Source organism: Pelobates fuscus, chromosome 3 (assembly GCF_036172605.1).
Source record: "Pelobates fuscus isolate aPelFus1 chromosome 3, aPelFus1.pri, whole genome shotgun sequence".
NCBI classification, from domain to species: Eukaryota; Metazoa; Chordata; class Amphibia; order Anura; family Pelobatidae; genus Pelobates; species Pelobates fuscus.
The window spans coordinates 364,261,774-364,280,017 of NC_086319.1; the positions used below are offsets into that span (position 1 = coordinate 364,261,774).

General features: G+C 39.8%; 1 protein-coding gene across 2 annotated transcripts; it reads right to left on the reverse strand.

The window, feature by feature from the left end:
- Positions 1 to 3,101: 3,101 nt before the first annotated feature.
- Positions 3,102 to 15,440, reverse strand: FAM219B (family with sequence similarity 219 member B). 2 transcript variants are annotated; one of them, XR_010090408.1, is made up of 7 exons: positions 15,353 to 15,440; positions 12,309 to 12,396; positions 6,840 to 6,924; positions 6,683 to 6,760; positions 5,699 to 5,747; positions 3,667 to 5,155; positions 3,102 to 3,168 (listed from the first exon to the last, which is right to left on the reverse strand). XR_010090408.1 is itself a non-coding variant. In XM_063445891.1 (6 exons), exons 1-6 carry the CDS (start codon positions 15,410 to 15,412, stop codon positions 4,997 to 4,999), a joined length of 519 nt encoding a protein of 172 aa, XP_063301961.1. In that variant the 5' UTR covers positions 15,413 to 15,440; the 3' UTR covers positions 3,658 to 4,996. The 2 variants fall into 2 exon arrangements, 1 of the variants encoding a protein (XP_063301961.1); XM_063445891.1 differs by lacking the exon at positions 3,102 to 3,168 and having other exon boundaries at positions 3,658 to 5,155.
- Positions 15,441 to 18,244: the final 2,804 nt, after the last annotated feature.

The window sequence follows — 18,244 nt, forward strand, 5'->3', positions numbered from 1 at the left end:
CGTCGACAATAGATGCAAATAATGGTTGGGAGACGTCCCATAGCAATGACACCACCTACTCATGCAAAGGAAAAGGACAATGCCCTCACTTGCTATTCTTTCTCTTTACCTTTTAGCTAAAATATGCATTTTCTATATCAATTCACATTTCCCAGGGGTTTATTTAATTGAACTGAAAACCGAATTGCAGAATTTAAGCTAAAATAGTGGAATTGCCAAGATTTTTTTATATATATTTTTTAAAATAACACACCTCCAACTCCATTCTAGTCACAGCCGGTTGGTGATCAATTCACGATTCTGGATTTAGTAAATTAACTCCCCAAGAAAGTCTGGTTACAATAATGATATGGTAAATAAAGTTACAATGTAATCGACTCTGGGCCTTTTACTTTCACCGGTAACTGGGTGAAAGTATGAATGGCACTCTATGAAAAGGTGTGTTTGCGTAGGTTTACACAATCATTAAACAATCAGGTTTTGCAGGTATTTGCTGTGACATTGCTATCCCAACTGCAGGTTATGTACAAACATGGGAAGAGGTTTGTCATCTGAAAAGAATTATGTTAAAAGGGAAAGTCTAAGAAACAAAAACCGCTTCATTTTTTCTGCAGTGCCCATGCCTACCAGTGGCTGTCAGACAGAAATAGATTTCATTATTAAATATATTGGATATCCAGTGTCAGCCTGTAGAGTAAGCGGATGCCAGACACTGTGTGCGCCCAATGCTTCTCATTGGATCTGTAGATTAACCCCTTAAGGACACATGACATGTGTGACATGTCAGGATTCCCTTTTATTCCAGAAGTTTGGTCCTTAAGGGGGTTAAGGCTTCAAATGTCGACGTTTCAATACTTCTCTGAAAAGCATGATTGGAGAAAAAAAAAAAAAGCCATCGCTGGGAGGATCCGGTTGTAGTGAGGAGTCTGTCCCAATGCTGATAGGTAGGTTTAAAGGCTAATGTTAAATTAAACATAGGGACATGCATCTTAAACCAGACAGCTGAGCCTTATTTCACTATTTTTTTTTCCTTTTTGCATTTTTTTGGTGTCAGTCACACTGTGCCCTCAGGGTAATGAAGCATTGTTATGTCACTAAGGTGTTTGAAAACATGATCTGCCAGTTTGAAAGTTCAGAGTTGCCTCTGCTCTAAAATTATACAAAAAATAAATGAAATCTAGATTTGCTTTTTTTCCCCCATGAGAAAATAGCTAGTTATCCCTCTGCACCTTTCGAAATGAGAGTAAATCTAATTATACAATAGTAATAAATTATACTGCTCTGCCATAAACAGAGCTAATGATCTGGGTTGTTTGTACAAACCAAACATACCGCCATAAAGAAACACAAGAGGCCTAACAAGTTTGCAACGTTCTGGAAATTCCTTGTCAGTTGGAATTCCATTAGAGACAAATGGAATTATTCGATATATGCATGCTTTATATAAATCTATTTTAAAATGCAGGGGTTGTAGTTTCTCTTCAACAAAAGGTACTTATTTAAATAGATTTAAGATGGAAAAAAAAATTTAAGGGTGTGATCGGTTACCATTAAAGGCCGATAAGAGCTAGCGCTTGTTGTAGTGGTTATGGTGCTTTAAATGCAGTCCTCCAGCTGGTTTTAAATGTTGTATAACATATTGAGTGACACCCAAAATGTCACCTTAAGTGGAGTTACTCATAATTAAAACTGCAGGTCAACATGGCTTTTAGCTCCGTGATTCAATACGCATTGTATTCAAGCAGTTCCGAGAGAGACACGGTTTACCTGGTTTAACCTGTTTTTTCTCAATGATGGTAAAACGTTTCCCACCTATGATAGATTTCAAACACTATCAAAGCAGATTAGAGAATGCCACATTATGTTCCAAGCAAGTCACATTCTCTAACATGCCTTGATGGTGTTTAGAACACAGAACACTTACCTCTACAGCCAATTGCTCAAAGCTAGTTCCAAAGCAAGAAAAAAACAAACCGACATAAAACAACCTGTGTCTCCTCAGGGAACTGGCTTTGATCTAATGCCCCCTTCCTCCAAGAAACACACAATAGAAAATCCTGCAATACCAGTATTGTGTGTTCAAGCATATTATTAATGAACACACTGATCACTGATATTACACAACACAGGAAGGTCTGCCAGGGCCATTCACTTGTCTATGGATTGTCTAGAAGTCCGAGCGAACTGGAAATTTCAGGCCCAAAATAGTGATCATTTAAAAGAAACCTGCATATTGTGCTGTTATGGTTGAGGTCTCCAATTATTTATAATAATGCCCTTACCTGCCCCATTATCTAAAACTGTGCTTATTAAAAGGGACATTTTAAGCGCCTACGTTTAATGTAGTGCTGTGGGTGCAAAGATCCTGAACTCAGATAAATGTGAGCATTGCCATATCTGAGAAATTGTATTAAAGACACTTCCCTCACCTTGATCACCTTCAGTTTCCGTAGGCTGTGGGGTTATCACAACCAGCATGATGACAACAAAGGCAGCTAAACCTCCTCATACAGAAGCATTAGGGTAATGCTTCTCCACGAGAGGTCTGTAGGATAGCACAGAGTTTGCCGCGCATGTGCCTTAGGGTCATAATGCTTCTACATGGAGAAGCAGTGAACTGCCCTGAGATCATGTGAAAGGAGGATCTCAGAACAGCCGGAGAAGCATCCGCGCGATTCCTCTGGATGAAAGGCAAACATAAAACTTTCCTTTTTTGTTTCATGGGGGGCGGTGGGATAATATAATGTAGTAATCAGTAACATTACAATAAATATACTTATTTATAACAGATTTTCCCTTTAACCTCCTGTAACACACCCTCTCATCTGAGCCCTGAACAGATCGTGGAAAAGAGCAAAGATTTACAAAGAGAAAAATACACAGTACACAGAGAGGAGGGGAGCCCATCTCACTTGCTAGGCTTGCCCTCAAAAGATCTTTGACATAAAGGCTTAGCACAGTCTTAACTGTGATGTAATGACACTTGTGTCTGTTTTGCAAAATCAAGAAAATTTGGTTTAAAAATGGAGGAATGGCTCTGCCCAAACACAAAGACCAAAGCAATCAATTACTAATAGTTTGTAACAGTCCCGCCCAACCCCCCTTAACATCTTACTACAGACAGCCCGTACTGAGATTCATTGGCAGATGAATCTTTAAAGGACCACTCTAGGCACCCAGACCACTTCAGCTTAATGAAGTGGTCTGGGTGCCAGGTCCTTCTAGGATTAACCCATTTTTTCATAAACATAGCAGTTTCAGAGAAACTGCTATGTTTGTGAATGGGTTAAGCCTTCCCCTATTTCCTCTAGTGGCTGTCTCATTGACAGCCGCTAGAGGCGCTTGCGTGATTCTCACTGTGATTTTCACAGTGAGAGCACGCAAGCGTCCATAGGAAAGCATTATGAATGCTTTCCTATGTGACCGGCTGAATGCGCGCGCAGCTCGTGCCGCGCGTGCGCATTCAGCCGACGGGGAGGAGAAGAGGAGGATCAGAGGAGGAAAGCTCTCCGCCCACCGCTGGAAAAAGGTAAGTTTTAAACACTTTCCCCTTTCCAGAGCCGGGCGGGAGGGGGTCCCTGAGGGTGGGGGCACCCTCAGGGCACTCTAGTGCCAGGAAAACGAGTATGTTTTCCTGGCACTAGAGTGGTCCTTTAACGAAGGGACATGGGTTAGTAATATACATCTCACAGCATTGCATTGATTTTAAACAGGCATGTATTAGACTGGTATACACAATTTATATTAATATTTTAGGGTCACTTCAAGACACCCAATAGAAAAAAAGCAATATATTATAATTTATACAGTTTGCATTAAAATATTTGGTTTGATAGTGTTGCACAGATTCAGTGCTGTTCCCTTCAAGCAGGAGGTGAAGAAAAAAAAATATATATATATTATATTTTACACAAACACAGAACAGAAAGGTTGCACTCACTTGAACATGCGCACTTTTGTCATGGTGCTAGTTTAGGCAAAATTATGGGGGTTTAGTTACAGTATATGATCATACATTGCATAAGCCTGCCAACGTCAATATACCCCATTTATGGGAGATATATACCATACACTCTAAACCTTTCTAAAATAGGTATAAAAAAAATAAATAAGACCTTTCTTGTTTTAAAAGATGTGATTACTAATAAATTCTCTGTGTTTTATAATATTGTTATAATATATGAATACGGGTTGTTTGAAGAGCTCTGCCGGTCAGTGCAATTTGATTGATTCATTGCTCTTTATAGCACAGTTTGTGTTCTTTATACTGTTAACTACCTCAATAAACAGCATGGCTCCCTCTTTTCAAACAGGAAAGATTGATTGCAATTTCAATGTAACATTAGAGTGTCTTGTTTGTTCACAGACCTCACAGTGTAACTTGATTTGAATCTTTCTCTGCAATCAGTAACATGTAGGGAGTCTGCCATTCAGAAAACCATATATCTAGATGTATCTAAAGGTAGAACAAAGCTAGATGACGGCCCATAGATCCAGAACACCAAAAGCTATACTAGATACTGAGCTAGCAAAAGAGTGTGAGTCATACGTTAGGCAAAGCAGATCCAAATTCAGCTTAACGTTACAACTAAACATCACGATGTGTGTCCTCTCTTTGGGCATCAAAAGGTAAGATTTGGACACACTTGAAAAATCTATTTTCTCTCTTCTCTCCAATCATAAGCATATGTTCTCTTTGTCAGTATGAGAGATGAATCCCACCAAGAGACTGCAGGTAGAAGACTTTACGCATGCCCAACACGTGGGCAAAAAATGGAAACACTTCACCAAAGGTTTATCTACTGCACGTGTAACACAGACAAGTTCTTGGTGAATGTTCTGTAACAAGCAAGGAGCACAGCCATCTACCAGGCATGGTAAGCAAGGACTACCTCCTGCTTCCGCACTGCACTCCACAATGACCTTCAGATAGAAGAGGTGATGCTAGAGGGTTCTTTCTGAACTTGGGGGAAGGGGAACTTCCTCTCACGAGTATTCACTGGATGCTGCAGGACCAGGACTCCCCTAGGCAACAGGGACAGGACACGGAACGCACAGGTTTTGGTGGGATCAAATCCAGGTCCTCATCGTCTGGAATCTCATCCAAGTGATATCCGTCCTGAAGGAGCTGCCGATTCAGGTCTTGGGAAACTTGCTGTGGACACAAAGAATAGAGTTAAAGTTCCAACTGAGCATGACGTGTTACCAAACAGTGCTATTAACTCCAAGGTAGCTTTACATTGAAAGGTAAGTAGCATTTAAACATTACCTGGAACCTACACAGCACACACACACACACACACTATGTAATATCAATATATGTAGGGGGGAAGCATAGTCCTAGAGTAATATCAGCATAGAGGATCAAAAAGGTGCAGGTGCAAGAAGCCTCTGGTTTTATTTAAGTATAGCCATTTTTAAAATTAGTAAGCATAACTTTAAATCGTTGGGTTCCTCCATGACTCCAAAATGGCAATCAGTATTTTCAGATTTATTTTCAAATTATCACAAATCCCAATCAACAAAATTCTGTTAAAACATTAATTTACATTATATTAAGGAAATGCCCAGAATAAACCTAGTTTAGTTAATTCGGTATAATTTCCCTCAGCCAAACATTTTGGGTTGGTTTTTTTTTACACTTTGATAGGCTGAACTTAATGGATTTGAACTATATATTTATTTGTTTACTCCTTACCTCTGCAGAGGAATAGCCAGAGGAACATCTAGACTCCAGCTCTGCATCACTGAAAGAATGAGAGGGGATACAGGAAATGAGAGGGGAACAGAAATGGTGTGACAGTCCTAAAGTTATCCCTAAAACAAATGGCCCACAATTCCGACTGCACTCCTTAGCCCTTCCCTTGATCACTGCACTCCAAGCTTCCATTAACAGGCAATGACATGTCATCTACTCCCTTTGATTTGACCAATTAAACAGCTTATATGTAGTCTGCTGTTCTAAGGAGACTACTTCCCCAGCATTATCTACCATTCTAGCCCCTCATATATCTTGACAGATCCATAGGTATGCCCCTTCTCGGTCTCTCCGCTCTGCCTGTGACCTTCTCCTATCGGCTGCTCGCACCCCTATGGCCAACTCGCGCTTGCAGGACTTCTCGCAGGCGGTTCCCTTCCTATGGAATAGCCTGCCTGCCTACCGCCATCAGACTCTCCCATAGTCTTCAATCCTTTACAAAGTGCCTTAAAACCCATCTCTTTAGGAAAGCTTATGGCCTCCCAGAGTAACCTCTACCTTATATACCTGTCTCTTGCTCTCTCATATAAGACAGCACTCTACTCTCTCCTCCAGCTCTGCCTCACTCCCACTTTATTTTATTGCCATTTCCTGTCCTAATGTGTTTTATACCCCACCTCCTATAGACTGTAAGCTTGTTTTAGTAGGGCTCTCTTCAACCTACCGTTCATGTAAGTTTTCTTGTAATTGTCCTATTTATAGTCAAATCCCCCCTCTTATAATATCATAAAGCGCTACGGAATCAGTTGGCGCTATATAAATGGCAATAATAATAAATAATAATAATAATAATAATTCCTGAAGGTCTCCTGAAGTTCAAATATCTGCAGTGCCATTATAGACAAATAGTGAAAAAAAAATTATACTGAAAATTCTTACACTGGTTTGGCGGCACATCACATATTTAGCACAAAACAGCCTCACCTGTCCGAATCCAGAGAAACTAGTGTTTCGTCAGAAGCCTGGCTGAGAGCCGCGTAGCCTTTATTGAACTTTACAGACCTGTAAACAGGAGAGAAGACATTGTAACTGTGTAACTAAACAGTCTGATACTACTTTCTGCTCCATCAGATAAACATACTTTTTAGAAACAGTTTTTCCTTTCCCAGGTACTACCAACATGCCCTTCTTCTTTAATGTAGCCCGGGCCAAATCTCTCTGTCTTTCTGGGGGGAAAAAATAAAAAAAATTGAAAAAAAAAAATGCTGAGAATATTCACATTGCCAGTGGTGGAACAAGTGTCATGCAAAGTACTAAAAATACAATCATAAAAAGCAAGTTTATAAAAATATTCTACTTTGTTATTATTTTAAAACTTCATCTAATTTGTGAGACTGCACTATGAATGACTAGAACGACCCAGCAGAGACAGAGAATAAACACACAAATATCCCTGTGCTTAATCTCCCACTACTCCTGGTCAGCAGCAATCAGTCCAAATACATAGAACAGAAACCAGAAAGAGTTACCTGTGCTCTATCCCAAAGCACGTTTAAATAACTGGAGGTTTTTTAGTATCATTTCAAAAGGACATTTAAGTGTAAGCTCACATGCCACGCAAAGCAAAACCTCTTAGGGGAGTCCTACACTAACAATTCACTTTGCCGTCTTCAGCTAAAACTCTCGAATAAGACAGAAAGGGTATGTTTATGAACCCCTACACACTTATTAACCCATAATGGGATGGGTGGCAGCACTGTAACATGGATGTGTAATACAAAAGCTATTACAAACATACAAAAATAAAAAAAAAATAAAAAAAGAAAAAAAAACTTGCTCATAGCCGTTTCCCGATTTTAGTGCGGGCTACGCAGTCCAAAAAATGCTTTAACTCTGTTAGGATGGCATAGCACGCACGGACGATTGGTTCCAACCTGCAGAGTGGATACTCCCCTTCCATGGCTGGGGACTGCGTGGAAACTGAGACTGTCCAGCTACAGCTAACCCCACCCATCCGATCTTCGTCGCAATGACACTGATTACATGATTGGCCAGATTACACCATTTCAGGCAGGGGGTCTGCCTGGATTGTCGGGTAGATACCCCAAGATACAATTAATAAAAACAGAATTATGGAAAAATAATATATAAAAATATGATATATGAGAATAAATATCTCATTTAATTCTACGTGCATATTTATGATTTTTACATAAATGTGATTTTATTACTTATATATTGGGGGACCTGCCTGACAACCCAGGCAGAATGTCCAGAGAATTTAATTGACAAGCCCTATATTTGACCGTGTAACTTTCCAAAGCCCTATAAAACCTGTAAATGGGGGGGGGGGGGGGGTTCTGTTGAGACTATAGGGTTATTAGGTCCCCCCTCCCTCGCGACCCCCTTCCGCATAGCTGAAGTGGTTAAAACCCCTTCAGCCACTTACCTGAATCCAGCTCTGGAACTGCAATGTTTAAATTGCAGCACTAAGTGCAAAAGGGTCACAGCACCCAGACCACTTCAATGAGTTGAAGTGGTCTAGGTGCCTACAGTGTCCCTTTAATATGAAAGAGGAAAATTATGGTTGAACAAACATATAGCTCTAATTAAGGTTTTGTTTTTGGTCAGAACATGTACAATTGCCTCTGTCCTTATGGTGTTAAAAAAATTATTTATTTTTAAATTTATAAATTATCTTAATTTAGAAAGTCCATGTCTCCTATCCAACATTTATACAATTGAACAATAACCTATAAAATTACTGAATCAAGGCCACCCCTCCCAACCCCCAGCAAACATTTTATTTCCGCATAAAGCAAGGTTAATGATCTTTAACACTGGCTGCATCCGTAGCATGAACAATGACCGTCCATTTAAAGCATTTCCAGTGTTTTACCAGGAAGTGTTTATTATCTGCTGATAAAATGAAAGCTTTGTGAAAATGACAAAAATCAATCTGTAATGAGTAACATATTCAGAACGGAGACATAACTTGCCAATGTGCTTTCAACTCTGTATTCACAAGACTTTACTGTCCCTAATAGAAATACAGCCCCACCTGTTTGTCATACAAATTATTAAAATAAAGCTTGTTAGTGGTTACTTTAACCTTTCCAGTGCAGAGTCTCCCACTCCGCCTCCCACGACATCATCGAGGAATCATGACCTCGCCCAGCATATCCATACTTTCCTATGGGGGATTTTATGTCACGTGACATATAAACACGCTGAGTATGACAGCCACTAGAGGAGGAGTTAAACCTGCAAGGGAATTATTGCAGTTTATCAATAACTGCAATAATTACAATTGCAGGATTAAAAAGGGACTGGGGAACTGCACTAAGACCACTTCAATGAGCTGAACTGGATCCAGGTGCCTATAGTATCGCTTTAACCCTGCAGTATATATATATATACATATATACATATATATATATATATATATATATACACATACACACACATACATACATATACGAGGGGGAAGCTATAGTGCCAAGAAAACGAGTTTCTCTTCCTGACACTATAGTTTCCCTTTAAATACATACAAATTATGTTTATTTTGAATAGGTAACTGATGCTGTCAAAGGGTTAATTGCCATGGGGCCACTGAATTGAACATGAATTTACATGGGTTGTGATCTCCTCTATTACACACAATTGCAAATCACCTGGTGAAAAAATTATTATTACTGGGTTTTTGAATGTGTTAACATATTCTGGACAGGGATACAGTGATACACTAAATACACAGGACACGGACTGAGCAAGTAAACCCAGCAGGGACCCGCTCCATCGAGAGCTTATAATCAATTCATAGGAAGGGGCTACATACCTCAGCAAGAAAAATACATTTTCTTAATTATCATTAAAATCCTTAATTCATTAAATTTTTAATAGAAATGGCAATATAAAAACTTTTTTACTATTTGATTTATTGCCACCCCCCCTCAATCATTTTCTAAGTTGGGTGGATTTGGGATAGAATATTCACGGCCTGTGTTGCTTGCCTTTCGAATCTGCATGAGGGGAGCTACGTACTGTTCCACCAGTCAGTGGGGATATCAAAAAGATTTCCTGATTTGCTAGGCCAGTGTCCCTTAAGGCCCACAGGGAGCATAGAGTCTGCACCTGCAGGGTAGCAGACCACTCCCCGCACACGCTCATAGTCCATGGTTTGCTACCAAATCATGGAGTCAAACAGGATTGTAGGTGGAAACCCATCTAGCATCCGGATTTATAAAAAAAAAAAAAAGCCGCAGGAAGAAGTTGCTCAGGGTCTGCCTAATCTCTTCCACCAAAGTTAGAAAATTCAGGGGGGGTGGGGAAGGGGAGGACGGGAGGAGGAAGAAACCAAAGTTTACTCTTCTTCATTAAATTAAAAAAATGCCAGTTAGATTCAAGCTTGATTAGATGCGTTTTCATATAATCAGCATTATTTTTTGCATTTTAAATGTAAGATAAAGGTAACCACACAGTTACATGTAAAATAGCAGATGGTCTTACTAAACGGATTACTGACAGCCTCGATGATGGCAATCTGCTTTCAGGAACATCCACCAATAGAATTTCTCCACGTTTAAAAAAAGCATTAGACGTTTATTACACCTGCAAGAGCTTTAAATGGCTCCTGCGTCTGTGTGCTTTATTGGCAATGTTAGGAAACTGTTACAAACCGAACCATCAAACAGAGCTTACGTGAATATCAAACACTTTGAAATTATACAGGATTTTTGAACAAGAAATACCGTAGTTCTAAATACGTTGTTTCTCTTTATCAATAAAAAGGAAAATAGGAAGGGCTGAAGATGATAATCTGTCATTAGTTTTGTAATAATCCCTTCCTCGCTGTCACTATGATCTGAATGAGAATTTGGTTCTCGCCTTTTTTTTTTATGGTTTTGTAGATAAGATTTGACATTAACTCGTCATAATCAATATTAATAAAAAATGCAGGTTAAAGATAGAACGGCGCAGATAGCATATAAAAGGAGATCCACACGTTCTTACCACAAGTTTCATATATACGAAAAGGCACTTCCTCAGGTACCAAGAAGAACATCAACAATAAATACTTCATCCAGCATGGGGAAACCCCCATATATTACTATCAACAAATCTCAAGGACTCTTGCGTTTTTCAGACCATCTTGCTGCTTTCGTTTTTAGAAGGACACTTTATTCAAAAACATATCGTCCGCGGTGGACAGTTATCAATTCCATGTCTGTATCCCGGTCAGATTACATGGCATGGAAATTCCCCAGCAGTATTGTCCCGATAATCCTTATTTTGAGGCTCATTTATGAGAAACAATTGTATCTGTATTTATAGGGGTATTCTTGCAACTTTAATTGAACCAGTTGCTTAAAGGCACACTCAGCATTAAAACGACTATAGCCTAATAAAGCAGTTTTGGTGTATAGATCATTTCCCTGCAGTCTCACTGCTCAATTCACTGTCATTTAAGAGTTACCATATATACTCGAGTATAAGCCGAGTTTTTCAGCACATTTTTTGGGCTGAAAAACCCCAACTCGGCTTATACTCGAGTCAAGTGTCTGTATTATGGCAATTTATATTGCCATAATACAGACTGGGGGCTGTGGGGGCTGCAGAGCGTTTACTTACATCTCCTGCAGCTCCTGTCAGCTCCCTTCTCCTCCGCGCCGGTCCGTTCAGCACCTCGGTCAGCTCCCAGTGTAAATCTCGCGAGAGCCGCGGGGTCATGGTATGGCTCTCGCGAGACTTACACTGTGAGCTGACAGAGGAGCTGCACGGACCGGCGCGGAGAAGAAGGGAGCTGACAGGAGCTGCAGGAGAGGTAAGTGCTTCCTGCCAGCCCCCCTCCCCCACTGAACTGCCAATGCCACTGGACCACCAGGGAGTGAGAGCCCCCCTCCCTGCCATGTATCAAGCAGGGAGGGGGGACGAAAAAAATAATAAAAATATTAATAATAATAATAATAATAATAATAAATAATAAAATAATAATTTAAAAAAAAAAAATTATATAACAAAAAAAAAACTATTAAAATAAAATAATAAAAAAATAAAAATGCCCACCCCCCACCAAGGCTCTGCCTCACACACTGCACTCATACACACACACAGCATTCATTATATACACACACTGTAAATAAATATTCAATTTTTTTTAGGACCTAATTTTATTTAGAGATTTACCAGCAGCTGCTGCATTTCTCACCCTAGTCTTATACTCGAGTCAATACGTTTTCCCAAATTTTGGGGGTAAAATTAGGGGCCTCGGCTTATACACTAGTATATACGGTAATTCATTTTATTTACACAACTCTAGTCACATCTCCCTGCATGTGACCGACTAAGGCTAAACACTTCCTGTAAAGAGTCATCTTATGTGTAAACTTATTTTATTGCACAATCTGTTTAATTCTTATCTCCTGCTCTGTTATTAGCCTTCTACACACAAATTGCTTCATTAAGCTAAAGCTGTTTTTTTGCCTATAGTATCCCTTTAAACAAAAGACACAACTGGACCTAAATGTTTATTTAACACGGTGACTAAGCACAGACACCATCATCACACCATCAAGGCCTCCCAATATCACTAACCACTTTCAATACTCACGGAACCTGGCTTGTATTGATGGACCCTTGCCCATCAGATATGGACCTTTTTTCTCAATGCTGGGGCCCTTCGACTCCATTGCCCATTCCTGTTAGACAGAAAAAGGGGGATTTAAGGTTCTTTATTCTTCCTTGCGCAATTCAGTTATTTAGAAATTAATACAATTGGTACCCTAATGTGGGATTGCTATATTTAAGGGCACCAGGTTAGCGTGCCATTTTTATTTCATCAAAAATAGCAAAATAAGCTCCATTATTTTGTAACCTTAAATATGGCGATCCCACTCAAGAGTACCTCATTGGGGACTTATCTATTAAATAGTGCAAAGGCCAAATTAAGAAAATGGCTTTTCTTTATTTTGGTCTCTCAGCAGCTTAGTAGATGGCTCATTGGTACCTTGACATGGGCTTGCCAAAGTGAAGGATATCAAATTAGTTCCATCTACTAAAAAACATAGCTCCCGCCTTAATTTGGTATCCTTAAATATGAAAATCCTACACCAGGCAGGGAACAAAATGAGAGCTATCTACTAAACAGCCAAAAGGCAAATATTAAGAGGGGATATGAGCATTATACAAATATATTCAGGGACAATACAAACCATTGTCTGGAAATCTATTCATAAACAGGACCACACATAGGACACGAGGTCACACATTTAGACTGGAAGAAAGGAGATTCAGTCTAAGGCAAAGGATTTTTTTTTTTTTTTTTTTTTAACAGTAAGAACAATAAGGATGTGGAATTCTCTGCCTGAAGAGGTGGTTTTATCAGAGTCTATACAGATTTTTAAACAGCGACCGGATGAATACTTGCAAAAACATGTTCAGGGATATCATTTGTAACATATGGGGTAACAGCTTCTTGATCCAAGGAGAAAGCCGACTGCCATTCTGGGGTCAAGAAGGAATATTTTCCTAGTTTGTTGCAAAATTAGAAAGCACTTAAAATATAGAGTTTTTTGCCTTCTTTTGGATCAACAGCAAGAAAGGCTGAACTTGACGGACGTGTGTCTCTTTTTAACCTATGTAACTATGTTAGTAGATAGCTCCCTAATTTGGTATCTTTATGTGGGATTAACATATTTAAGGATACAAAAATAGTGAGCCATCTACTAAGCACAACTTCCTGCCTAATTTGGTACCCTTAAATGTGGCACTCTCTCATAAGGGCACCAAATTAGGGACTTATCGAATTGTCTAAACCACTGAAATATTCACTGGCAAGCTCTGCATTTCATCTGATGGAAATTCCAAACTATTGGCTGAATTGCATCCAAAACCGATTAAACAGTCCTACACACCGTCTGTAAGTAGCTTAAATATATAAAAATATGCCACAAACTGCCACTAGACTTAAAAATTAAACAAAATAATAAGACAAGCATAAGACTAGTTGAAGAAATTGTAAGATAGTGTTCCAATTAAGGTGTCTTTGGAACACTGGAGTATCAGGACCATTTCTTCAACTGGTGTTTACTTGCTGGGCAAGTGCTGTCCCTGGGTCCGGTAAAGCACCCTTTTGGCTCAAGTGATAGAGTGCAGTTCCTTTTTTTTTGTGTGTTGTCCAAGCATAAGTGACCAGGGAGATCACATTGTTCAGAATGCCTCGGGAAATCTCTTCAATGCTGACAAGCCAGCTTAACTAACAACTCTTTAGGTAAAGGTCCACAGACATCACAATAAAGGGTGCAGGTTCAAAGATTTATTGTGGTAAAAAAGACAAAAATAAAATACAATGTTTTGGTCGTGAGGCCTTAACTCCTTAAGGACCAAACTTCTGGAATAAAAGGGAATCATGACATGTCACACATGTCATGTGTCCTTAAGGGGTTAATCATGTATGAACAAACACCTCTTGAGCTTTATCCAGAGAAACTGACTGAAAGTGCTGAATTTTTAATTTAAAGGCCAGACCAACCGAACGGAGAGCCCAGATGACAGAGCTGAGAACTTTTCCAGTTCAGCTAGTTTGACATGAAATTTTAAATTCACTTTGAACTCTCACTTATGTGAATAACCATGAGAGTGGCACTAAAACCTCTGATTTTAATGAGATCGTTATGGTGCACATATCATGGTTTCACTAACCCAATATTAAAAATTAGTCCTTTCATTTCCTGAGGGAACCTTGATAAAGTTCTACTATAAAGATTACAAATCATAATTTTGCAATGACACTGTACAACATTTTCAAATTTGACTACTGTATATAATTGTTAATTTATTTTATGCAATCATCTGCTATCAAAGTGAGCAATTATGTAGAAAACCACTCTGCACAAATTATTTAAATACACATTCCCTTGAAAACATTCTGAAAAAAAAAAATAAACTCAATATTAATATTTCTAAATATATGTGTGTTATTGGCAGCACAATAAAAGCAATGTCCTAACATTTGTAGCCATTTATGCTACTGGGGATATGGGGAGAGAAGAGAATTAACCAGCTCAGTAACTTTGGGATTCCTGCCTGCTGGATAAACTCACTTCCTTCATGCCCTGTATGTCAATACTGCCAGGGCAGCATTTTTCATGTACTGGCCAACAGCAAGTAGATCTGGAGAAGTCTGTATAACGAATTAATCTGGGGCAAAGTTCTAAAAGTGGAGCAATCACCATGGAAACCAAATGGAATGTCACTGCTCCACTTTGAGAACTTCCCACCCAGAATGACTCTTTTTACTCAGACTATGCCAACATTAAACACATGCTGGGTCTGGCCAGGAAAGCCATGGGTTGGGGACAGATAAGGAAGTGACTCATCTTAAACCAGAACAGAAAAAAATAAACAAAAATTATAATAACTTAACCCCAATGCAGCCACTGCCTGCCCTGACCATGCTGCCAGACACCTGAACCCCGGCATGCCTTCTCATGCCAACCAGCAATGGCTGCCCCCTGTACCCGGTGTCAGCTGGGCATTGATTGGCACCCCTTTCCCCCCTAGATACAAATTAGGGTAAATGTATCAATAATGGGTAAGTGACTGGAAGCAGTTAGAGGGAGACATGAAATAATGTCGGGGATCAACAAGTGCTACCTGTTTGGGGTCCCCAGCTCTGGCTCCCCGTCCTGGGTCACCGCCAATCCCAGGCTCCATCTGGCTGTGTCAGGCCGACGGGTTAACCCACCCATTGATCAGACCGCACCGGGACAGCCAATGAGCGCCCGCGCTTCCCTTCACGTGACCAGTAACCCCGCCTGCGGACGGTGAGTTGGGGAAGCCATCTTGGTAGAGGCAGGCGATGATACACTTAATCATCTAAGTGTGAAAGTCAGCGCAGCTAGTCTCATTAAAGTCCGTTTAGCAACTTATGGCATGTTGTAAAGTGATTGCAGAGCTTGATTGAATGCTCTGTCACTTTGTTTAGGAAGCTCCTTATACTGCCAGGAGCCTGGAGGGAGCAGCAGGTTGGTTTGGGGAGTGAATGATAAAGTTACACAGAGAGGGTTAAGCACTAAAGTGTGAATTGCTGGGAATTCAAAGAGAATTAAAAAAATAATAATAATTATATTTTAGGACATGAAATAGAACAGGTAAAATTCCTATATAATTTAAAATCCCTAAATTTTCTGTTATGCTATTCTAGCCTAAAATGTAAAAATGTTGTTGAATTCAAGATATATTGCTCGAGTATTGGCATAAATGCCCTGAAACTGGTTACACTTGATACAATTTTTTTTTATCTCAGTCTTCCTGACAGCAAGTGACAAAGCAGGTCTGTTAGGTGATCAGAGAGACAGGTGGAAATTGCTGGTCACATGGAGCGACTGTGTGACTTGACCGTTCTATGGAAGCTGACAACTTTATCAACAGGAGTTTATGAGACTATAAAATTAATCTGAGTAAACAAAATGGTAGCTGACCCTACCCACAGGTTTGGAAGTGTGGAGCCTGTTATGACACCAAAAAGAGGATCAACTCGACCAAAAAAACGGTGAGGGATCATCTTGAAAGGAACAAGGTAAGCGCTTCACACGCTCCAGGTTATTGGAGTGCCAACCTTCCCATGGAAAAAGGTTTGACCAGCCTGTTCAGCACGATTTAATGAGAATGTTTTACATTCTCATTATTTATACAAAATATTTAAAGGGTCACTCTAGCACCATGATTAAACCCCCCCTCTCATAATATTGCAAAGTGCTACTGAATCTGTTGGCGCTATATAAATGGCGATAATAATAATGATAATGATCACTTCACTGACTTGAAGTGATCATGGTACCTGGAGTATGTATGTATAGTGTTTTGCTATGCAACACTGCACATACGGCAGCTCTGGTGCTGGAGGTGTAACCCCACCTCCAGCTGTGTCTTTGGGGCATCATTAGCCAGCCCAGAACAAGAGTGAATCAGGTGCAGATTTGGCATCAAACACCAGCATATTGGCATCAGACAGCCCATGGCTGCATGTCCTCCCTTATACCTGCTCTTCCACTCCGTCGACTGAAAGTGATGTCAGCTCTGTAGGATCAGACTAATGGAAGGGCAGCACAGCAAAGGGTAACGCTAACCAAAACCAATGTTTCACGAAAGCAATATTCTATTAGCTCTCTCTGCGGCATCATACTAAGCTAAAGTGTACTAGAATTGCATTTTATATAGCACTGAAAATAGCCGTTTAACAAAGCAAATCTTCATTACTGTTAGTTCAATAAAAAAAAAAAAAGGTATTACAAGAAACGGCATTATTTTACATCCAGTCTAGAACACTACCAAAATTTAGTCAACACTATTTTAGTTAACTACTGCCACCTAGTGGGCAAACAGCAGTAACAGCTGTCATTTTGCCATGTACATGATGGGGATCTATATTACATCGCAACTTAAGTGTGGTGTAAGTACAGAACAGTATATTAACAAATTAACATTTACAATAATTTCACAAAACATGGTCTCAGATTGTATAGCTCCTACCAAAAAAAACCCCGCAATACCTCTCGGTGATTTTATGATATAGGTATGGACAGTACAGAGTGGAAAAACCCTTAGAGTTATTCACTATCGCGAGATTTGCTGGAAACTCAGAGTGGATTTCAAAATGTAGGCCCAACATAGCCAAATTAGGAAAAAAAAAAAATCTGTTCTGTTTTGGTTTTCAATTGGAAATTCACTTTGAATTCCTGGCAATTCTCATATTAGTCTGCAACTGTCCGTGGGCACAGGTATCGCTAGGGATTTTGAGAGATGCCAAGTGTAAACCAACTTCCCAAAAATATAAAAATCCAGAAAGAGAGGGTTTTTATTTTTTTAAAAAGATGAAAGCACATCTCCATCCTGCACTCTCCCGGAACATCACTATTCTGTTACCCCCACGATTTTCTCCAGAGCAGTATCTCTTTGAAACTCAGATTCAAGGGACACTGATCTCCAGAACAACTACAGCTTTTTGTATTTGTTCTAGTGAGTATAATCATTACCTTTAAGCTTTTTGCAGTAAAAAAAACAATTTTTTTCCCCCAGAGGAAAATGTATTGTTAACATTACAACCTAGTGATAACTCCACTGGTCACTCCTCAGAAGGCTATTAAAGGTGCTTCCTTGGACAGTGCTGCACAATGTGCAGCATTGCCATTCAGTGTCTCCACCCTCTGCATGTAGACACTGAACTTTCCTCATAGAGATGCATTGATTCAATTCATCTCTAGGAGGAGATGCTGGTTGGCCAGGAAAGTGTTAGGCTTGTGCTGGATCGGTCCCTGATCTGCCTCCCTGGCAGTCTCAGCCAATCCAATGCTTTCCTATGTGACAGCATTCTGATTGAATCACCAACACTTCTGATGTCAGCCAAGCAGGTAGATCAGGAGCAGAGCCAGCAGCAGCAGACTGAAATAAAAATAGGGTTTTGCTAGATTTAGATGGGTAAAGGGTGGGGGTCAGATGGTGTTTTTAACACTATAGGATCAGGAATATGTTTGTGTTCCTGACCCT